This window comes from Rutilus rutilus, assembly GCF_951802725.1.
Source record: "Rutilus rutilus genome assembly, chromosome: 24".
NCBI classification, from domain to species: Eukaryota; Metazoa; Chordata; class Actinopteri; order Cypriniformes; family Leuciscidae; genus Rutilus; species Rutilus rutilus.
In genome coordinates this window covers 13086994-13112050 of record NC_140228.1, presented here as the reverse complement: position 1 = coordinate 13112050, position 25057 = coordinate 13086994, and the positions used below count along the sequence as shown (strand labels likewise).

Genomic DNA, 25057 nt, shown 5'->3' with positions numbered 1-25057 from the left:
TATAAAGCCTCACCTTTTATCACAGTTGTGATATGTGAGGCTGTCAGCTAAAACTTCTCTCTCTCTCTCTACCTTTCTTATCATGCAAAGTGCAGTCTTCAATTGTGCTGCCATAGTACAAACCAGAACGAATATGCTAGTTCACTGTGACATAACATGAGAGAAGAAACGCCAAACTCCCCGCTGTGATAAAAACACAGATTAGGGCTCTTAATGGTGGAATTGGCCAGGAATTTGAAGGAAAACCCTTTATGGCCATTGCAATTTTCAATGAAAATGTTTCCACAGCTGTGCTGATATAAACCTGCATGAGATCGATGCTACCCAGTGAATAATTGCTCCACGGACAGAGATGCTTCCAGAAACTCAATGCTGGGGAAAGTGTGAAAGAAAAAGATGAATGCTGCCTCTCAAAGTGAGCGATCCATCAGTGCATGTGCTGGGAGATCTGTGTGGATTTTTTTCTCTGTTTACTTTGAATAAACACTGAGACAAAAGGTGGATGACAAACACAGAGAACGTGTGAGTAAGAGAGGGATGGGAAGATGTTTAATTCATGATTCCACCTCTGCAAACAAAGATAAACCAAGGTTTAACATTCTTCATAAGTTTTTGCTGATGTCCGACGAGATCAGCCTGCAAAACTTTCTAAATCAACATAAGAGCTTTGCACACTATGCTTAACCCTTGGTTAAATGTCTCTTTACTTTTAACCCCTCAGTAAAGGCCTTGTTTTACACTAGTCAGTTTGAAATGGGGTTAGTGCAACTTTAACCTTGCACTGTTTTATCATAGAATGCAACTGTGAACTGTTTAGCAATCAAAGCTTACCTGTGTAAACTCATAGAAATATTCTGAGGACAAACTTTAAATATGCCGAAGTTACAACAAACATTCTTCTCAATTTTTGTCCTGTTCATGTAGTGTTTCTAAAGACAGAAGGTCAATTTATGTGACCAAAATGAGGTAACAAGCCACATACTCATTGTGTGAACAATTAAATGCTCAATATTGACCAAAAGAGATACATAAAAAACACTAATGTATGCCAATAAGCAATATCACACCAATCCCCAATATAATGACCCCCCCAATATATTATCATTAATCCCAATATAGAGACTCCAACTACCAAAATGAAGGAAAAACAAAAAAAACAGAACACTAAGTACATACACAAAACCAGGAAAACCAACAAAAAGTATTGGCAAAAAGTCTTTCAACACCTACTGAAAAAAAAAAAAGCATGGGCAAACAGGGAATACCCAAATTCTTTCCTGTACATCAGTGAGTAATGCTCTTTCAACAGCAGACTCTTTTTGCTCTGCTATTCAGTAAAGTGGACAGCAAAGAGGTAATGCTTCTGGGGACACTGCAAAAAACGCCATATAAAATTTTTACTGCCTTGATCCATTTAGAGAACAATCTATTTTCAGAGACAGGCAGAGCAAGTAAAGGCCATAGCAAACAAACAAACTTACACCAGCATTTAAAAACCATCAGATATAAACGGTTAAAAGTCAAAAGCTTTGTGGTTAGGATTTCAAATAGGCTACATAAAACTTTCAGATTACAAATTTAGCTAATGTGTCCAATAGTAAATGTGGCAATTTCATTATGGTGATGAACCAAGGAATAAGACTTTAAAAGACTATACAAAACGTGAACTGATAAATGGATCGAAACGTCTGCCTGAGTGTTAATGACACAATCCTCAGCGGCCCAGATGGAGTTATGACTAGTTGGGTTTGGCCTAAATAATTTGACAACCCAACGCATACAGGAAGAAAAGAGAAAGAACAGACATCAGTCCAAAGGCTCAGTGAATGCGAAATCTCAGCCTTTGAGAATACATGCCCTTACTTTTAGCTTGAGCTGCGTCCAGTGTAGTTTTCATTCCCTGTGACTGACTAACCGTTATTTGATGTATGATATATGACAGACACGTGCTGTACTTGTGAGCTGTATCTAATGTGTAGTCTGAGGTCTGGAAGTGGTGGAGATGAGGAGGAAAAGGGATGCTTATTGTTCGGCACAAAAAAAAAAAAAAACAAGAGAAGATTTAGACCTCTACAGGCACTTTTACCAACAAAAGTAACAACAATTGTAAGTTAGAAGCAAAAAGAAAGTAGCTCAGCTGCTGTATAAATAATTAAAGATGCCATATTATGCCCTTTTACAAAGTTTTTTTTTCTTTTTTTCTCATATCTTTGTGCTTTGTAACTTTGCAGATATTTTTTCATGCTTTACCAGCAGCATTAAAAAAGAAAGTTGAAAATGTAAAAAAGCATTTTTTAGTAGCTAGTAGTGTAGCTAACTAGTACCCTTCAAACGCAGCTTTACAGTATAGTTTAGCTTTACATTTTGAGTAGCTACAGCTATTTATAGTATGATTTGCATGCTGAGTTTATGCCACAGTTTCATGCTTTACTCAATGTAGTTTGATGTATTTGGTAATGCTGACATAAGTCAAATGAAAGGGTCTTACATATTTACATGTTTCAGTCAGTGCAAGATGCTTTGATGCCCTGTTGCACCTGACAGCTTCGAATGATCTTTTAATGACTCTTCAAATGTTCTACATTTCACAAGCTGCACCTTAACATTAACACCTGAATCTCTATTGTCTAAAGGAGGGCATATTAGTTGCATATTATAGCAGCATACAAGTTGATTTCTTGCCCTGTGTGTGTGTGAGTGAATGTGTCAGTATTCTGTTATTATTCAAGCATTGTTTACACAGAGACAGATGCATTCCCCTCTTGTAGCCCTGTGCTGTGGGATTTGCTCAATAACAGCGATGTCTCTGATGAGACAAGCTGCCAGAGGACCATATGGACTGCTGTCACTACCACACTGTCTCTGTCTATCATCTCAAATCTCAACAGCGTCCTGACCTGACTGGTTCCATACTGACAAACAAAGACCTCAGATACAACTGCTATGATGCTCAAACGCTGATAAAGAGAACTGAAGCCAACAAAAATCTAAAGGAAAAAAGACATACAGGTATTGAGCAGCCAAAAATATGATCAAAGGAAGTGGGATTCAATAGCTAGTTGGAGCCAGTGCATTAACAACATGCCGCAAGATGCAGGCAGTCCTGTGTATCGAGTGCTGCAGAAACACAGGCTTGTTCAAATATAGTTAGAGGGGGATTAGACCGCGTGAGCACAGTCCCAGGGAGAAGCTACTGTATTCCCTTCCCTTAAGCTAGCTAAAGGTTATATTTGATATGCATGCATACATTTGCCACAGCAAATCCTCTTCATTGCAGTGTGACGAATTTTAATGGGTATGCAATTTACCGAAGAGCGATAACCAGGCGGCTATATTGTGTATGCGTCAATGGCATCACATTACTATGATGTAACAGTGGTGCGTGTATGCTCAAGATTATTTTTGAAGGTTCTGAAGGTGTGCACATGGCAACTTTTGATATGCAACGCAACCTGTTTCCCGTGTTCTCCTTGTTCACCTGTATAGATCACATGCCACTACAGAAACAAACAAAATAAAAGTTGTAACTTTAATAATAGGTTTAATTTTGCACTTCAAGTAACTTTATCTTGCTCTATGGATGTTTAGATATTTTGCAGTACAAAAATACTAGGAAAAGTATACTTGGAAAAGGTCTGAGTGACTTTCTGAATAAAACGTCAGGGCTTTTTCGGAGTTCTCGGCTTCAGTTCGGAGTGATTTTGCCCTCAAATGCTGTTATTGAAGTGATGAGCGTGAATTAAAGGGTGTCAGCTAGATAGTGTTTGAGTGTAATACCCCGAAGTGGAGTCGGGACAGCCTTCTGGCCTGATTCACATGCTAAGTCAATAACCCGCAGGGATGAATGCATTATGGATTAGCTTCGGTTATGTAGCACACAGCTTGCTGAAGTCACATCATATTAGCATTCATGTGTGTTGTGTTTGTGTTGGTGTGCGGAAGAAAACAGTGAGAATATGTTGCTCAGCATGCATAACTTGATTGTCACTGCAGAATTCTTCATCCCGCAGAGACTTTTGCCTACGTCCGACAGAAGAAGCTCCGCTAGCCTCCCTAGCAGCGCGAGCATTACGCAGATGTAAATGTTCTTGAGTGGTTTCCAAAAGGCTTTTTCAAACGGCTGACTGTTTTGGCATCACTGGTGGGATTGTAGTTCTGAGAGTGAAATAATGAGAGCCAAAGGACTTTAGCAACATGGGTTTAAGTGCTAAACGCTGCGCTGTCGAGTCGACTGGTGCTCCATGAACACGGTGTAAAACAACAAGGACAGTGATGGGGGAATGTATGCAATGATGACCCTCGAATAGACCCACAGGACGGCTCACTGTCAGCACACATTCCCAGTCATGGAACAGAAGAACAAGGAGCAGAACAAATCAAAACGCATGAGTGAGGTGACTCACGTGCACCTGTGTATGTGCGCAGCAGTTTTACAGCAAACATTTGCTTTTCATTTCAAGGAAGGTCAAAGAACTGATGGAGAAGACCTTTGAAGATATTAGTGGCTTCTGTAAAGAGAAAGATGAGCCTCAATCCAGAGACGAGCTGTAGGATTCGGTATTGCTCGGCAAATAGCCCCACTCGGGTTTACAAATGGATCCTCACGTCCTCCCCCTGAAGAGTCTTGTTTTATGCCTCATCCTTTGGGGGAGATGATGGCCTATTTCAGAAAGCCGTCAAAGATAAATAAAGATGGAGAAAATACAGTTTGTCCTCTTTTGTGACCGTGATACCACACAAAAGACCTGGAGATGAATGGAGAACGACTACAATGGAAAGCAATATCGTAGGCAAACCATACTTTCATTTCATTGTTTACAATGCTTGTTTACAGTTTTTTTGCTTTGGCTCAAGTCTCGAATGAGAATTTTTTTCTTAAAAAAGTAAAGATCATGTTCCATGAAGATATTTTGTAAAACCTAACAAACCATTCATAAATGGGAAGCCTATTCATTCAGCTTTCAGATGATGCATACATCTCAATTTAAAAAAAATGTACCCATGTGACTGGTTTGGATTTTCCACAAGGATTTTCGAATTACATGTAGGCCTAACACATTGAAACAAAAATAAATGTACTGTATTTACAAATGTGCATATTTTTTTTACTTTTCCCAGTAAAAATGTACCCTACTTTTGAAAGCAAGACAAAACTGACAATATTGTATAGTATAGTAAGCAGTCAGAGTAAAAAAAAAAAAGTTACAATTTGTAAGCAACATTTCCATGGGTAAAAAAAAAAAAAAAAGTGGTGGCATTGGCCATTTTTCTGACATAATAACTAGTTTTTAAAACATGAATTAAAATTTTTGTGTCAGTTAATATATTTAGCAGACACGTTGTGATGTCCCATTAAACAGTAGTGACAATTACAGTTTAGAGAATGTTAAGATGAGAATGTTTCAAAAAAAGAGCCAAAGTGATTTGAAAAACTGTAATAGTACTGTAAGTAATGGTCATGCTGTATACGGGTCTTGGGGTCAACCATGTTGATGTAAACTAATTGGTCAAGAGCACTTAATGTCATTAAGTAATCGTTGTATAGCTTATTAGTGGAATTAATTGAATCACAACAGAGCCAAGCAAGCATTAATAGCCATCATGAAACATGCTATTTGTGCACAATTATGGGTTTACAAACAAATGCGCTGGAAGGAGAAAGAGAGAGGGGAGGACAGATGGAGAAATTTCTGAAACTGTAGATGCAGGAATCAAACCCTGTCTTTCAAACAGATTAATCGCATTAGATGGTGGTAAACACCACCACGTGTTCGCCATCCTTATATTGAGCTCCTCGCAATCAGGACTAATCTGTTCCCGCAATTTTCAGGCTCAAGACGCAATCAGCGTCCATGTATGTGTTGGTTGCTTGTTTGTGCAATTAGAGATATGCTGAAAAACTATGCTGAAAAAACAAAAACAAACAAGATAACATACAGAACACATGCTTTTCTTTTAATGCTACATTTTGTTCTGTTTCGACCATTCCAACTAAATGGCAGGTAACAGCAAGGTGGTGTGGAACGTGCGAATGCAGCTGCTTTAATTCAATGGCTGTGAGCAAAAAACAAGCTGCGTCTCTGAACGAAGCGATTACTGTGAATATTATATATAAAATGAGCTAAAAATATTACTAACCAATCAAGTGTTGCCATTGCCACAGATAGGCTTGTGTTCTTTTCTAACGTAAGTATATGGGGGATCGGTGAGTTTTAAGTGCAATTTTATATTAAATTGTTTTTTAATACTGACATAAGTTTGACTGATTTGCAGACTATGCAGCTTGTAAATTACATTGCTGCATAAGTTAACAAATGAATAAAAAAACAGCAGATCCAAATGCTTGGCAATCTAGCCCATGTATAAATAATAACCAGTCAACGTGCAGATTTTACAAATAAATCACACTGTTCACAGAAATCTCCATTTCATTCCTATGGGATGTTCTGAGTTAGCAACAGTAATCAAGGGGGGGAAACTTAGGAGTCAATTCAAATTAAATAGGCTAACCACAACAGAATAGGTCTGCGTGATGGGCAGCCATTTGTGGTGTCCGAAATCGCATATTCATTCACTATACCCTATGTAGTAAATGTCACTTTTTAGGGAAAAGGGAAACAGCAATTCTGAAGGCATATAATAATCATAACAATTTCTACCGTGTGGTGCTAAGTCATTCATGACTGTCTCTTTTTTTGCTGACTCTCTCCTGCTGAACATTAACTGGGATCTCGTGGTTACAGTGTACCGTGTAAAACAACCTTTAGGTATACCCAACCTCAATGACTCATATAATTGATTTTGAATGCTTGATTTGGTTTGAGTCACTGTCAGGACAATGTCACTGTCAAGATTCAACATGGTGGAATCTCGACCTCTCTGATCGTACAGCCCAAACACACGACTCAGCCGAACGACCTCTGCCTCGACCACATAAAACACACCACCTCAGATAATGTTATATTCATAAACACTTAAAAATGTGGTGACCCCAAACATTAAAGATATGATTTTGCTTAGCCAACATTTTCCTATAATTCAACCTGGGTGCTATGGGAATGTCAATGAAATGAACCTGAAGTATCTGACACTGTGCATTAACCTTGCGTACCGCACATCTTGTTGTGTTCATTGATTCACTCACCATCTGTCTATTCCAGGAATCCATACTGCCTTTCACAGTTTTTTTTTGAATACAGAGCACTCAGGTAGCATTCATATACACCATACCATCAATGCTCAACCACACAAGCCTGCTTAAAACTACCTAAATCAAAACTTCAGCGGCCCTAAAACACTTAAAAGGAATAAAAAAAAAATTATCTCACATTCGGGTTTGTGTGAACTTTAATTGATAGATCACACAACAATGAAAACTCTGTCATCATATAGACACCCTCATATTGTTACAAACCTTGCAACTTTCTTTCTTGTGTAGATCACAAAAGATTACAAAACAGAATTTGTAAGTTTTTGGGTGAACTATACCTTCAAGAAATTAGTTCCGGAACAGCAACATGTGTTTGCAGATGCTGATTGGTTTGATATTTTGAAATATGTTTACGTGTGTGGCTTAAGTCCAAATACCTAATACCAAATACCAAATACCCACTGTGTGGTTAAAGTGCCTCTATTATGCTGTTTTAATTCTTACAATAGGTTGACATACATTCAAGGTCTAAAAACAACATTTTTCTGATAATACATCTGGCAGCATCACCTTTTTTCTCTTCATTTAATGGATTCCGTCTCTCTAAACCCCTCCTTTCCGAGAGCCTTCTCTACTCTGATTGGTCAGATGGCCCAGTCAGTTGGGATTGGTCTACCGCTTGTAGGAAACAAAACGCTCATTACTGAATTTCAGCTTCCTCAGTACTTGTATTCACAGTAATGCAAACATTAACGATGGCATTGGTTTTAACCATATCAATTTGGGCTCGAGTCCTCATCCTTTGGAAGTGCATGCAAAGTGGATTTGCTTTCACAGCGAAGAAAACAGCGTCTTATTGACATGTCGACAACATGGACCAAACTTTTCCAGGCCTCAGCAACATCTACAGTGTTTGAGGGCAGGTCAAAGTAGACATTGTTCGCAGGCAGCCAGTGAAGACCATAGGCTGGCATTGTGTAAATTTGTTACAAACCTATGTAGGATCGTGCAGGAAGCAAGACTGCAATTACTGACGACTTGTTTCAGACAGTTCAATATAGCTCCATTTATCATACACTTGATATTTGTATACCTTTGCAGACCTTTTACATTCCCAAACAGCTATATTACACACTACATGAAAGGTAATATATCAGAAAAAGCATAATAAAGGCACTTTAAAACTGGTCACCATGTGGGTTGTGGAGGTTACCGGTACACCAGCGATTGGGTCTATTTATTTTCAAATCACAGATGATACTAAACACCTTAGAAAAATCATAAATATTTATAATAATGAGAAGAGCGAGAGTCAAACAGAACGTGCATTTACACTAATGTCAGCTCAAACAGGCTAATGGAACATTTGACAGATACAGTAATTACCATAAATACCAGGTGCAAACTTGGAAGGTTGAAATGTGACAATGCCATCTTCCGATATGTGACAACACTGAAAAACTCTTTGCCACCTAAACTACAAAAAAATGAAAAAGCAATATATACACCAACAAAAGCTGTCGCTTGCATGGCTATTATGAACAAACCCCAAGGCACTCAATTTCCATCACAAAGCACCTGGCACTGAGTCACACTGGAGTCATAATGTTCCTCACGTTAACACAGGATAAACCCACCTGTACAGTCAATGACATATGCACTCCTGCATTGCAATGTAACCACATGCTGTAGTAAATGCATCATTCATAATAATACAAGGTATCATTTGTGCCATTCTGTTTCGCTATCAACATCTTCATGTTAGGGGTTTCTCAAGTGACTGATCTGAACATAGATATGAGGGCAATGACGCACTCAGGGTCACATATGCAGCTGTCTATAAGTCTTTGAAGGGAAACACAGAAGGGTGATTTATCAAGTCAAGTCAAGGTTAGGTTAGAGATAGCATGGCTAAGGTAGAGGTCATGAATCTCCAGCATTTTATTCTATATTGGAGGCATTTCTCAACTTGAGCTGGGTGTGTTTCTAATGCACAGCAATCACCTTTTTCTATCGCTATTCTAAAAGAAGGCGAGCTGCATCACAGCCGTGCTGATATTCAAATCAATTGCGAATGTGATATTGTTTTTAAACAACAGCACAATAAAAAGAAGGTTATATTGAGTAACTTACATTTTAGACAAAATATTGCTGGTTACTACTAGTAGAAAAACAAATCCAGAGCAGGACCGCCACGCATCTCTGAGGAACACAGTAAATGAATCATTGTTTTGAACAACTCATTCAGAATCAGTAATGCTACTGCACAGACTAACAGTCCATATAAAACATTTTATGATTTCCATTAACTGTTGGCAAAGTATAGAAGCGAAATGGTATTTCTGGAAAAATCCTACCTGTCACACAACTCACTCATACACTAAAAAATATAAGTTGTAAATACAACAAAGATAATTGAAGTAGGTTTTACAAGAAAATACGGTAACACTTTATTTTACAGTGTCCTTGTTGCATATGTTACATGTACTTACCGTAGTAATAACAGTAAATTATGCATAATTACATGCAATTAACCCTTAACCAAATCCTGATCCTACCCTAACCCTATAGTAAGTACATGTAGTTAATTATTATTAATCAGTACTTAAATATATAATTACACTGTAACAATGACACCTTAAAATAAAGTGTAACCGAAAATACTATTTTTCAGTCTTTCTAGTTCACTTTTAATTCAATGTGTTACTTGCCGATTCTTTTTAATTATTTCTGAAATTTACTAGCAATTTCTGAGAGAAAATTATTTTGTTTCATTTTTTTCAGTATAAATGGGATTTTTTTCTGTTGTAAAATCCAAATAAAGTCTTTTCCATTGACTTGCATTCAAACAGATCTCCTTTGGGCCTTTCAATGATGGCGGCGCTTCGGCTCTCTAAAATATTCTGATTGGTGAACTGCATCAATCCTAAACCGGTGATTCTTTCATGTCTCTCATTTCACACTGCACACTCCGTTTCAACTGGAGCCGTTTTCAATGGTAGTAAAAGGACCTTACATGACTTCAGGCTCAATACTATTGTAATATTCTATATTATTGTAATATTGAAGCAGTGTTCATTTTGTTGCTACACTGAATAACTGAGGGATTTCAAAATACATCATTGTTGGATCTAACTTAAACGTGTGTATGCAAGTTAGAGCCAACAATGAATCCAACACTTCTTATAAAAACTCACTCATGAAGAAATCAAAATACCACTGCTTAGCTAAAACTAGCCCAGCACTGCTGTGCATAAGCCGCTTAACGCGTCAAATTGCCAACCTGCCACAGTAATGTGTATCTGAAGGCTGACCTCAGATTTCACAGACCCTCCACAGAATAATGCTAACCAACCTTTTACAGGCACTGCAGGGTTCTCTATTTACCATCCTTAGGCAACCACTCAAGGGCATCACCTTCCAAAATCTGAGTGACACAAGATGCTTCCTGTAAATCACAGTGTGCATTTGTATATGTCAATGCTGCAGCGCCGAGAAGCATTTTTTTTTTCGTCCTTGAGTGGACAAGGACGCCACTCGAGTGCACGTTCACATTAAAACAAAGCAGAGAAAAGGCGCCTTGGTGCTTGGGTAATGGTCCGTGTACTTTTGCGTCCATTCGTTCCTTTTTTAACCCGTAATTGAAAAATGAAAACGGTTGTTGTATTTTTAAAACGCAAAGTTGAACACCAAAATGTTTATTTGAACTGTACACACCAAATGCTGCGCAAAAAAATAAATATTGACGTATTTTCAGATTTTTGTTTTTGACTTTTTGCCCATTTATTAAACATTTAAAATATTCACAAATTAATATGGAAAAAATTTAAGGCCAAATTAGAACCCGGGAATTATATTTTTCCCGCAGTGCTGAATGAGAAGAGCCATGTCTCTGGAGCCATACAGAGAGGTGATTTATAGGTGATTTATATCCAAATGATAATAAATGTGTCTGAAAAATTAACGAGGCATTTTAATTGTTTATTATAATGAAATGCATACGGATTACATAATCAGACGGTATTTGCATTCGATTCAAAATTGTTCGTTTAAAAGTGGAAATTTCAAGCTTTATATAGGTAGGCTATATTTTGTTTCAGTTTATTTTTGAGACGCGCTCCAGTTTACTCAAATAAAAGTAGTTAAGAATGATGTATTATTCTTTTCTGTATGACCAGCAATGATAGAGTATTTTAAGTTGTTTCCACTGTTGATAGGAAAGCGCCGGCGCCTCCGTGCCATGCAGTGCGCGCTCCACACTCCGCACAAACCCTTGGATATGCGTCAAAATCTTGTGTTTATTTGTGATAATCTTAGCTCTGTATTATTATGGTCTAACCTGTATTATGACTGACATTTGACGAATGTATCCTTTTTTGGATAAAAGCGTATTCTAAATATGTAGCCTAAATGTAGTAATAATAATAATGGTAATTATTATTATTATTTGCGTTTATAACTATAAATTAGTTCACTTAAGACAGTTAAGTCACTTAAGTTTAATTTTTATATAACCTTACCTTTTACAGTTTTTTTATATGTGAAATCTTTTTTTGCTTATTCTATTATACTGAGCTTTTTCCTCCCAAAAAAATGGACTTTAAAGATACAAGTAAATGTGTTTTTTTAGAAAATTCAAGAAATCATCCATTTAAAAAAAAAAAAAGGTAAACCACAATGCAATATGCATCCCGCACCTAAACAGGAGGCCTGGTTGAATCAGCCGGCACAGACTGGGGGAGGGGCCACAAATCCGTGAGTACAGTTTACAAACCCGTAGGAATGGATTGCGAAAGCGTGGGTTTATGAATTTGTGAGTACAGATTGCAAAAACTGAAAGCACGGTTTAAAAATCTGAGAGCGCGGATTAGGAACTCGTGGGTACGGTTTATTAATCCGTGTGCACGATTTGTTAAACCGAGGGAACAGTTTAAGAATTCGTGAGTAGGCTACGGTTTATAAACTGAGGGGACGGATTGCAAAACCGTCGCCATGGATTATTAATTTTTTCCCCAACAGGTGACTTCCCGGGCTCTGTATTAAATGTTCCGGGTCAACGCAAATAAATGCAGAAATCAAATTTCGCATTTTTGAAAAACGGAAAAAAAGTTGTATGTCAATTATTTGATTTTCAATTGTATATAAGGAAAAGTTTGTATGTGAATATTTTTTTTCACCAGTCTAAAAACGAATTAAGAAGAAAGTTTTTCGTTTTTCAATTACGAGTTAAATAAGGAAAAAGGAATGGACGCAAAAGTACACGGACTGGTAATAATGACTGTGTTGAAAAGAAGGTTTTGCACCCAAGCTTTGATCAATAGAAGAGGGAAGGCGAAGGGCAGACCCCTTTATTTTCCGAAGGCAATCCCTTCTTCTCTCCAGCTCTGCGGGATATGCCGACAAATCAATAACCCCCTTTCAATCACACTCATTTATCTTCATCCCTCAGTCTCCCTTCTTCCTCCATGTTCTTTCGCGCTGCAGATGGCTCATAACTTTGTTTATAGCTCCACATCAGCAACTGTAATGCGATAATGTCTGCCAAAGATTTTCTCGCAAACTCCGTGCCAAGTGCCATGGTGTCACAGCACCGATGCAGACAGGAGTGGCTGCAAAGTTTGACAGTTTACCGAGTGCTTTAACCAAATTTTTAGCCGCGTGATGAATGTTAATAACTTGCTAATGCACTTTTTGTTTATAAAATTACAGTGTGTCATTGACAGATTTCACATGGATCACAACTCCTAAACATCTGTCTAAGATTCTCTTTGAGGCAGCTGATCTAGCCGCCTGTTAGTCGTGGGAATTATGGATTTCACACAACTTTTTATAACTTGCGTGTTGTGGATGAAAATTGCTCAAGAATGTTTTGACACTTGAGAACAATTCTGACTTTATACTGTCAAATAGGGCTGTCAGTAATGTGCTTTGTTTCCCGCTTGTTGGGTTGTACCACGTGCTGCCTTCAGGTGGAAAGGTCAAAGACTCTTTTTGTTGTTTTGAATAGTTTAGTGTTTCACCCAAGGAAACACTTTGCCCTTCCAAATTCATACAAAAAAACACGTTTCAGCAGTGCTTCACACTTGCCGTGGGCCAGGGATGTCTAAAGTTGTTATGAGCTGCAGCACTTGTGGCAGTGTGCGGTTAGCATACCTGTCCTCCCTCATCCCTTCATCTCTAGGGAAGGAACACCAGAACAGAACAGAAATAACCTTCATTAGAGTCATAACCTGCTTACGGTTTACTATCACAGGAAAATACACAAAAAATGCAATTAAATAAGCCATTTTCTCAAGAGATCAAGCTAGAATTTTGTCACACGTGAGAACAAGTGCTGTTCAGTGTTTGGGTCATCGGCTATTTGCCTTGTGTTTGCTCATAAATCCAACAGAGCAGAAGGGTTCCTGATGGGGAAAAAACATTCATTATCACCATAGAGACACTGATTTTAAACTATCAAATATAAACAATTCAACACAGACCTAGTGTGAGCTCTGATTATATGCTTATGTAGATCCCACAAATGAGATTTTAAAGTAATTTAAAAAAAATGTTAATATGTTTGGTCTTGGCAAAATAGATTTGATATGCTGCTGCTGCAATTACCCGTAGCAGATCAATACAGGTGGAGCTGGGGAAGAGGGAGGGTTTCTGAAAGCGCTGGAACTGATACAGGAAATGCTGACCAAGTACTTTAAGATCATTGGATACTGATACAGCAGGAACCAATCAGCTGTGCCCTAGAGATAATGATGTGATTGCAAGTGGATTGAGTTAGCCTGCGGATCAGCCTGCGCCATCTAGAGTTTCATGACAGAACTTTGTATTATTTTAATTAATTATTATTATTTTTTTTTTTTTTTTACTGTTTTTAAGGACAAAAAAACCCAGTGAGGAGCTACTGTTACTACTACTAGCTACTGGGCACCTTTGAATCCCTGGAATCCATCAATCAGAAAAGTTGCAGTTACCATGTTAATAAGAAGCAAGCCAAATGAGCTCTGTAGAAAACTCCTATTCCAATGAAGCACTGTGAATGACTCGACACACAAAAAACTAACTTTAAATATCCAATCAGTAACCTATAGTTAATAGTTTTATACTGTACTGTTGTTTGTGATTTGATTACATTATTTGCAATGTATTATGGGATAAGTAGATACTGCGTCAAAATCACATACTGTATAATAGGTACTACATTTGGTTTTGCGACTGTATAGTAAAAATGACATTCGGATGTACTACATCTGCCATGCTGTCATTGTCATGTGACCTATGGCGCAATTCCTCCTCCCGTGTCCTCATGGGATAGTAAGATGTCAAATGCGCACTTCAAAAAACTTGCCGGTAGTAGTAGGTCATCCGTGTACTTTTCACCTACTCTCTTTCTAGTAGGCTATTTGGCTATTAAAAAAACAAAACAAAAAAAACATCTTCAATCTAGGATCTCTATAAAACTATTGCAATCCTTAGAGAAAATGAATGGCAAAAATACTTCTGCAACCAAGATCGCAGAAAAAGTGGGTGGTCCCAGTTGTGCTCCATTCATACTGAATGACTCCAGGCAAAGCTTTGCCTTTGTATGAATCACACTTAGTCACAGTCAGACTAAAGAACTCACACTCCATCCATCCATCCATCCATCCATCCATCCATCCATCCATCCATCCATCCATCCATCCACCCACCCACCCACCCATCCATCCATCCATCCATCCATCCATCCATCCATCCATCAGTTTCTTTACATTATGTGTAGCTTGGACCATTTCAAAGTAGTTTCTCCAACACTAATAGTATAGTCATCCGCTCTGCAAGGACTAACAACACTAAACTGCAATATTGCTAGACTGCAGTGGCATTTATTAGCCTAACCAGATCATCCCCAGCAAACGCCTGCAGAGTGTATGTGTCACCAGTAATAATTATCTGCTGTCCAGTTTTCCGGGACTACTGTAACACCGAGCAGATGAGGAGCCATAATGGCATAATGGCAACATGCGATCAACTCTGTCCAATTAACAGGCGAAATAAATGGAAAAAAAGTTTAGTGATTTAATTAATTGCACATATCAATGACTCCTTTAAAAAGAAATAAAGTGTTATAATTGAGTGGTGCTGAGAGAATGTGTGAATTTAAAGGAAACCGTGGATTTTTTTTTTTTTTAATGAACAATACATCTTCAAATGACTCCTTATGGCATCTAGAGTATCTTTAGAAAAAAGTGTGAAGAATAATTTAAATGCATATTTAAATGGAGCTGGCACATACCCTAAGTCTTCATTACTATGGGTTTTCACCATTAGTCAATATTAAATAATTGTGTTTGCTAAGGCAAGCATCACTGTTACTTTTCTCATACTTAATGGTAGGTTAGTGACTCCTACTCATTACACACAATTTGTACTATGGACATGAATATGGTGTTCTATTATTAACGCTTTTGTAAACACCCAGAACAATGCATAGCAACTCAATAAAATCACTGATAGCACCTTAGCTACCACCCAAAACACCCTAGCAACCGCCTAGCAACACATTAAAATAACTCAGCACCTTAGCAACCACCCAGAACACCATAGCAACTGAATATTAATGCAGAATCCATCAGATTAATATGTACAAGTGAGTCACAGAACCAGAAAAGCAGCAAAATATGCTAATATGTTTTTTCCCCTTTTACATTAAATGTGGAATAAGTACACTACCATTCAAAAGTTTGGGGTGGGTTAGAATTTTTTTATGTTTTTGAAAGAAGTCTCTTATGCTCACCAAGGTTACATTTATTTGATAAAATACAGTAAAACTTGTGAATACTGTGAAATATTATTACCATTTAAAATAACTCTTATTGTAATATATTTTATATAAATATAAAGCTGAATTTTCAGCATCATTACTCCAGTCTTCAGTGTCACATGATCCTTTAGAAATCATTCTAATATACTGATTTGGTGCTTAAGAAACATTTATTATTATTATCAATGTTGAAAATACTTGAGCTGCTTGTGTTTGTGGAAACAGTGATGCATGTTTTTTTTCCAGGATAATATGATAAACAGAAACTTCAAAAGAACAACATTTGTTTGAAATTGAAATCTTTTGTAACATTATAAAGTTACAGTTTATGTTCCCTGTCATATTGTTTTATGATCATGCCTGTCTGTGTAGTGCATGTTTTGAGTGATTGCATCTCTATTATCAGCACGGGGCTTTAGAAACATCATCCTCCCGAGAAACTAATCAGAATTTCTGTTGATGTGTGTCAAAACTGCATAGAGTTCAATGCGTCTGGCAGTGCAAAAAGGTGCAACAAACCACATACTTCCAAAAGCTATTTACTTAGCAAATATACAAACAACAAGCAACAGTGTATTTCAGCCAGAAATCCCACTCTAAATCAACACAAATAAATGTAAAAAGACTCTTCAAGCCCTTGTGGTGCGACCCTGTGCAGAGGCCGTCTAAATACATTTACACAGAATCATAATCATGGTGTATCAGAGTATCACATGCTAAAATATTTATTATAATTGCCTTATTTATTTATTGAATTGATTTATTTGCACAAGCAGTAGACAGAAAAAGATGTGTCGGCAGTATAATGACCCAGCAGGATTAGCCTTTGATAAGTCAACTGCTTTAATGTGAAGAATACAAAAAGAAGTTCATTTGCTACAAAATCACTTCCTTTTCATTTATGTCATGACCAGTTGTTTACTGAGAAGGCTGAACATACTTTCACCCCTGATACAGATATCATGACATATGAATGGTCATGGTCATGACATGAGAAATCAAATTTGCCTTGATCTTTAGAAATTGTTGTACCATTAAAACATCTTAAAAGTTTCATAGCTTAAAAGGTCCTCCTCTTTATAAACAAAGTATTCAACCAAGCTCCAAAAACAACTCGTTTCGATATTGCGGGATCTGTGACGTCACATGGGCAAATACATTTGCAAATGACTCCCTTCAGAGCAAGATGTCGACAAATAGTTATACATCATTGCATAATAGGCCCCGCCCACTGGCGGCTGACATTTGCTTTCAATGGATGCGAGCGTTGCATCACGGCAAAAACAAATGGAACCCATTATAATCACTGATTATAATGTGTGAACGTACTTTCTGACATAATTCACACACTTGAATCTGTCGACAACAGACCCCCCCCCCCCACACACTTTTTTAAGAGTGTAGGCTTTCCAACTAATTTAAATTATATTTACATAGTCTAACAGTATTACATTTATCTCTCTCCCATGTGTGCCGCATTGTTCCGCAAAATCACATCTGCTGTCCTGCAACAGAGCAATAACCAGGTGGTCACCCTAAAAAGGGCCTCCAAAATACAAACAAGCCCTGAAAACCCTTTCAGCAGATGCTCTTCCAGCTAAAATTGGATCGATATGTGTACATTTGCCATCTGCACCTGGCATGAGCGCCACTATGAATGTAATAAAGGTCCAATAGGCATGCAAACTCACCTGGGATCCTTCTGAATGCTGTCAATGGAGGGAGAGCGGGCCAGGGTGCCCTCGGGTGGCAGGGCAGGGCCGGACTTGCTGTAGGGAGACTCCACCGATGAGCAGTACGGCAATGTGCGGTAAGTTTCCGTGTAATTGGCACCCTGACCGGACGCGTAGCCGCCTCTGGGAAACGTCCCTGTGGCATTCTGACTTCCTGTTCGCTGCAAGGGTACGGAGTCAACACCAGGGGAGGACGGGGCTATGGCAGGAGAGTAGGGACAAAACAAGAAGTTCAGGACCTGCTCACAGAACTGGTTCACTAGGTCTAGGTACAGGAACAATGAGAGGACAGTGAGAAGACAAGCAGACAAAGACATGATATGATGAAAGAATGGCAAGGAGGGAGCGGAAAGGAGAGGAAGAGACGGCAGTAATGAGAACGACAGCAAGAAAAAGCTCCTTAACAGAAACACATTATTAATACAGGCGAGTTTAAGGCCCGTTCACACCAAGAGCAAGAACTTTAAAGCGAACTATATTACCGTCCACACGATTCCAACGATATCGTTTCTCTGAGCTGATATCATAACAGTTGTGGAGGGAACACTGCTATTCTTTTACATGTGGAAAGATTTTTAGAACTATGTCTTCGTTGGTGCGATATTTATCGTCCTTGGTGTGAATGGGCCTTTATAGACACATTTTATATTTAACAGCAGAAACAGAATCCCATGTGGCCGATTAAAAATTATTTATGACAACAACTGTACTTAAATGTTGATGCATTTGTATGGTTTTAGATGTGCAAAAAACAAACAAAGAAACATACATTCAACCTTGCTTTAAAGGGGATAAAAGATAAAATGCATCATAGCAAAAAATACACTGCCATTCAAAAGTTTAGGGGTCAGGAAGATGCTGGAAGAGCCATATGCTTGTATGATGGATTTATTTCAAATACTGAAAATGACAGTACAAATTGAAGCAACTGCTTGGTTACTCTTTATGGTGCTCTAAAATGGTCCAAAACGTGTAATTAAATAATTCATCTTGATGTCTGATGACTCACCGATTGACCGTGCTTGCGTAATCTCTCATTTTAGATGAAAACGTAAAAAAAATTCCAGTGAAAAATGAAAATGATCATCTCCAAACATGGCGAGACAGGGTGTCTGACTGCATCAGATGCAAACTTCAAAAGGTAGATCACTTTAATGCGTATTTGTTTGGTTTTTAACATATTGAGGTGACAGAGTGTATCTATTTCGCTCAATATGAGGGTAATGTGGCAGCCAGTGTCTGCAAGACAGTCACAGTGGAGTGTCTCATAAATCTGCAGCACGAGACGATCAATGGCAGGGTTCTGAGTCTTTACCACAACACTGCCAGTGAAGCCGTAAAACAGGACTATTAGTCACCATACACAAAGTGCACCCTGGGAAAAAAGGATCAATGTATCTTCCGAGACCATCCATGACTCTTCAGCTTCCTTTAGAGAAAATGTTGCACTCGCTCAGTGTAGGCTAACGATAATTAGACAGAGTTTGAGATTAATGGAGAACGGTTCCAAAAGAAAAAAGAGAGGGAGAGAGGGAGAGAGAAAGAGAGCTAGAAATAGGGTGAAAGAGGAGGGGGATACTTGATGGATTGAATTAAGCTCCCTGAGACGGAATATATAATGGGAAGCTGACGGACAGAGGAGATGTAAAGTTCAGTGATCGGACATAAGTTTTCCACATTAACCAAATCAGGTTCATTTTTTCTTTTCTGCTGGCCACATCAGTGCCCTGACAATATTTTCACTAACCCTACCACAATAAACAATATAAAAAATAAAAAAAAGAAATATTTAATAAAATAATAAACAAAAATCTCTTAATATTTATAAAAAACAAAACAATAATAATAATTATATATATATAAAAAATAATATTTTAATAACATTTTATATATAAAAGAAAAAAATATTTTTTTCTCCAACATTAAGTTGTTTGCAAATAATAAATAGCTTCAGCAAATTATTTGCAATAATAGCTGACAATTATACATGTGCACTTTTGCTGAAAAATGATGGCATACAATCATTTGTTTATAATGTTATATCCAAATAAATTTCTCAATGCTGACAAAATATAGACTAGACAACACTCTTCTACACACTCCAATCCACTAGCGGCGCCAGGATTTTGATTGTAGGTGGGCCTCCAGAAAACTGGATGGGCCAGTTAAAATAACTGATTTTTTTTGCTGCTTTTTTAAATACAATTACAATTTAATTTATTGTTTAATAAAATGATAGGCCTATTATTTTTTGTTTATTAACAGCAACAACAGCTGTAAAGATGAAGTTGACGATCGCCATCTCCATATAGTGAACGCGCCTATAGAGAGAAATGCACATCCAGGGGTGCGTTTCCCGAAAGCATCGTTGGCCAACTATGGTCGCAAGTTCCGTCGTTACCAATAGAGTTCAATGGACATTGCGATCATAGTTGGATAACGATGCTTTCGGGAAACGCACTCCTGGATTACATAATCAGAGAGTAGCCTTTTTCTTTTCGTTTTAAATTGTTAAAAGACATTTCAAGCTTTCTTAAGATATATTTCATGTCTGTGAGGCATACGTTGAGTTTCGTTACGTTAGGATGAGATGCGCTCCTGTTCACGAGCAATGCAAGAAAGCGCGCGGGCGCCTCCATGATTTTATTGTCTGCTATATTTTCTTCTTATTTATTAAATCCAATTGGCAATTGGTTGATAAAAAAAATATTAAAATTAAGATACAATTTATACAAAACGAAAAGTGGTCAAAATCATGTCTGACCCACATCTCTCGATATATTGCGCATCCTATCTTACTCGTGCCGTGCGTTCACTTTTCATAATCAACATAGATGAAAATAACATTATAATATTTTAACAAATATTAAACTAAATGAGCTTATTTAATGGCTACAACACATAAGCCCCTTTCACACAGAGATTCCGGAAAATACACGGATAAAGTGACCCGGGATTTGACCCGGGTTCGTTTGATTTTGGTTCATTCACACTGCCAGTGATTTTCCGGAATCAGAGAGCGCGTTCACACACAACCCGTGTATGTCCCGGAAAGACACGTGACATCGATGTGACTTGTAAATGTCTCAGCAGCGTCTTCAGTTTGCTTATGAGCTGCGATTTCTCTCTCGAGAAACCACGCTTGTGCATTTATTTCTCTGATTCGATCATAAACTTGCGCATTACGTACCGCTTCACAGCTGGCGAACGATCCCGCGCTTCAGCGTCATCACTGCGACACGGCATTATTACGGCTTTTGTTCACACAGCGCGCGTTCCGGGACTGAACACGGCAAAGTTACTAGGTCCCCAACCCGGCATCGATGCCGGCATCAATCCCGGGTCGTGTTTGCGTTCACACAGAAGGCGTTCCGGCAATTTGCCGGCAATTTCCCGGGTTCAATGCGCTGTGTGAAAGGGGCTATATTGTAGGCCTACAGACTCTCTATTTGTACAAATTGCTGCACATTCATTTTATTCTGAATTTTGCACGCATAAGTTGAAAGGCATTTGTTTGCATGCATAGTAAAACATATCTGCAACATTTATCAAGTTCACTGATAATTATGCGTTAATTATTATCTTAATGAATAATGTAACAAGGACGAAGCATGTAAACTGCGTTGTTTGTTTAGAATGGAATGGATCGCAAATAGATCCGAATGAAGAAACGTACAAAACCATAGTAGAAAATGGATGGGCCCGGACCTAAAATGGGTGGGCCCAGGCCCACCCGGGCCCAATGGTAGCGCCGCGGCTGCTCCAATCTATGGTTTCATAAAGAACCTTAAACATCCATTTTTTCAAATGAACAAAAAGTTCTTTATAGTGGAAAGATTATTAAACATTTCTTCAGATCTATTAAGAACTGTTTCATGAAAGATTCTTTGGGAAACCCAAAAATGTTCTTGGTAACACTTTATTTTATATTGTCTTTGTTACATGTTACATGTATTATATTATATAATAGTAATTTAGTAATTACAACAAATTGTCCTAACCCTAGCCCTATAGTAAGTATATAGTTAATTAATATTACTCAGTACACAAGTGGATGACACCAAATAAAATGTAAATGGGGTCTAAACCATTTTGAGCTTGTCCACTTTCGACCACTTCCAGAGGTAGTTGAAAACGCATTCGACCGGAAACCTTTCGTAGTGTAGATGCTCATGTGGTCGAATGTGTTCTAACAGCCACAAAAGACCACCTACTCTCCTCCTACTCTCCTAAAGCGTGAACATTATGGGAAGCGCACTAACCAAACCTAAGTTTGGTTTTAAGATGAAAAATGTACCAATCAAAATGTTCCTTCACCATTCCTGATTTCTAACACTGTACTCACTGTGTACGCCACGGTGTTGTCTTGCCGCTATCAGAGCAGAAACGAAAGTTACTGTTTTTTCCGTCGTCTCTGGTCGCGTTCACATGTAAATTGATTGAGCTTATTTCGTCCATTAGATCGAAAGATCTGAAAAAGTCCATGCATTACCCACATATAGACCCTCCCCTCAAAGATATCAGGATAGAAGTGGTTGAAAGTGGACAAAACAGACAGATTAAAACACCAAGTGTAAAACGGGAATGTGTCTCCCTCGTCTACTTGTGATCTGATTGACCAAAATGCATTTTAATACTCGGTGTAAACAGGGCCTTAAATGTATAATTACACTATAACACAAAATAAAGTGTAACCCGGTTCTTTGGCATCGCTGCAAGAGAAAAACGTTTTCTTACATTGCTGATGCATTTAGTTCAGCAATTTCAGCAACACACATACACACAAAGTTTGTGAGGCATTTATCTATATTTTTTATTTCTATTCAAATAGACCATAAAATGTGAGTCACTTTCAAAAGTAGATCACTTTAACTCCACATTTGTTTGTTTTCATCATAATGAAGAGACAGTCTCCATCTGGCTCAATTTAAGAGTGTGGGTGTTTGGCTTTGGATGTGATCAAACTCATTACTCCAATGTGAAGATTTCAAATAACTCAAGGTCTCTAACTGGGCTTAGCACTGAAAACCCTGGGGACTTGATTTACAGCTCCAACCGCATGCAAACACCTTTAGCAGGTGAAAATCTATCTGTAAGTCATTAATTAACTTGCAAAAAAAAAAAAAGACTAATTAAATTACTGTCTGTAACTGAAAGCAGAGTACACCTCTGACTGTTTTGAATTTCACTCGACCTTGAAAGATCAGATAGTAAGGTCACACATTGATGCAGTTAATGAAGGAAAGAAGAAATAAATGCATTGCGGTTGCAGCATTATATGATTACTTTCAAATAACTATGTTTATTAAAATAATGCTGCAATTCCAATGCATATATTCCTTCTTGTAGCACTTTTTCAAACAGTAAGTATCCCGCTTATCACAACTGTATATGTAAGCACTCCAGGCCCCTGTGAATACTTTATCACTATGATGTGTTGCCACTCTGCCACAGCGGCGATGCCTCGGGAGAATGACCTTTCGGTGACCTTCAGATTCCATTAGCTTATCTTATCAGAAAGGGTGTATCTTATGCGACCCCACACAGCACTACACGGACAAGGGCTTTCCTCGGCACAGTGTGAGATAAAAAGCAAGGACTCACACAAACCCACAGCACTACACGAGGTGGATAACATCTTGCATAAAATCTCGACAACCGACCCGTCTCGTATCCATTATTTGTCATCGGCGATTGTAAACATCGGAGAGCAGAAAGCAATATCAGACTGCATACTGTATATATTCTGTATAAATTAAGCAATTAATCCCTTAACAACAATAAAGCAGTTGTTAATTAACTCACAGTAGGTTTTTCCATCTTTGTTCCATCTGTGAGATCATTTAACGGTCAGTTCCAGCACGACTCAATACATTTCTCTGCAACTTTATGATCTAGTGCTGGTTAATTCGAAAACTGTAGAGCCACATACAAAGAGCCAGACTGACCTCTATCATTAAGAATAGTTGAGAATAAAACGGTTTATTGCCTGGTAAACACATCTCTCTGAGGCCACATTGTGGGCTCACCATCTCAGCTGAAATGCTGACAGTTTCTCTTATTCATTTTGTAAAGAGGCTGTTAACGAGGGCAACTAGCCGATAACGTGCTTCAGCGAATCCTGCCATTTCCTGACAACAGCGTTTGACGATGTAATTCTTTAATTAACTCGCATTCTAAGCCTTTTTGCTGCTGTTCTGCTTCCTTTGACACCGTATACAGTCTTTTTTTTTTAAGCCAGTTTGAAGGACACTTGTGAATAACAGCCAATCTGTGCCTTCTCTCTCTGAACCCTATAAAGCAACATGACAACCAATAAAACGTTTTGTTTGTTTTTCTGCTCAGAATCACAATACTATAGTTTAAAAGTTTTGGGATCAGTAAGAGTAAAAAAAAAAAAAAAAAAATCAGCAAGATGCCTTAAACACATCATGATTTCCACAAAAATACTGATTACAACACTGATTAATAATAATAAATGTTTCTTGAGCAGCAAATCAGCATATTAGAATGATTTCTGAAGGATCATGTGACTCTGAAGACTGGAGTAATGATGCTGAAAATTCTGCTTTGCCATCACAGGAATAAATTACATTTTAAAATATATAAAAACAGAAAACTGTTAAACTTTTTATAATATTTAAATATAATATTCAGCATTTTGGATCAAATAAATGCAGCCCTGGTGAGTCTTCTTCCCAAAACATCTTACCAAAGAAACATTAAGTGAACTTTGGAACAATACTGCGTACTAGTAGTGTCTAGTTTTATTTTAGTGAAAGTGTAAAATGTAAAAAAAAATTATCCACTCAGAATCAAAATATATACTGTTAATTTATCTCAACTTTCCTGGTTTCCTGGTTCTAATTCACCCTGAGGAACTTTTTATTGTAATAAAGCAAAATTTCCTGTAACTCAGTGGATGTATATCAAGAGCTGGATGTAATTATTTGCATTTGGTGGTTTGACTACGATGGATAACGGTCCGCCGCAGCTGTGGAACAGCGATAGATCGAAGTGTGTGTCTGTGTTCACAAGAGAAGATTAACACTGCTGCCTTCTGCCACTGATAACAGCCATGAACCCTCAGCTTTCAGTGCCGGATCACCATCATTATAACACACACTAACACAATGAAAAGTCCTGCTCAAGAATTGAAGATGCTTTTCTGTGTATATATATATAAAAAAAGTGAGATGTTTCATAAAATGGAACAAAATCGTCAAAAAGTGACAGGGATCGATAAATGACGTTTTAACAATAAAATAAAACCGGTTTTAACAAGAAACAGCATCTTCAAATGTAACGAACATGGTAAGAGATGCAAAAACAATCAAAGACATCTGCCTTTTGCATGCTAATCAACTATTAAGA

At 37.9% G+C, this 25057-nt stretch overlaps 1 protein-coding gene across 4 annotated transcripts in view; it reads right to left on the bottom strand.

Moving 5' to 3' along the window:
* The window catches only part of ctnnd2a (catenin (cadherin-associated protein), delta 2a), a 324872-nt gene that overhangs the window by 94285 nt on the left and 205530 nt on the right, over nt 1–25057 (bottom strand). For 2 of the 4 annotated variants that reach the window (XM_084398526.1, XM_084398528.1), the window contains one exon: nt 17642–17948. In XM_084398526.1, the coding sequence (XP_084254652.1) occupies nt 17642–17948 (307 nt within the window). The remainder of the gene's footprint in view (nt 1–17641; nt 17949–25057) is intronic. The other 2 variants (XM_084398527.1, XM_084398529.1) reach the window with 1 other exon arrangement.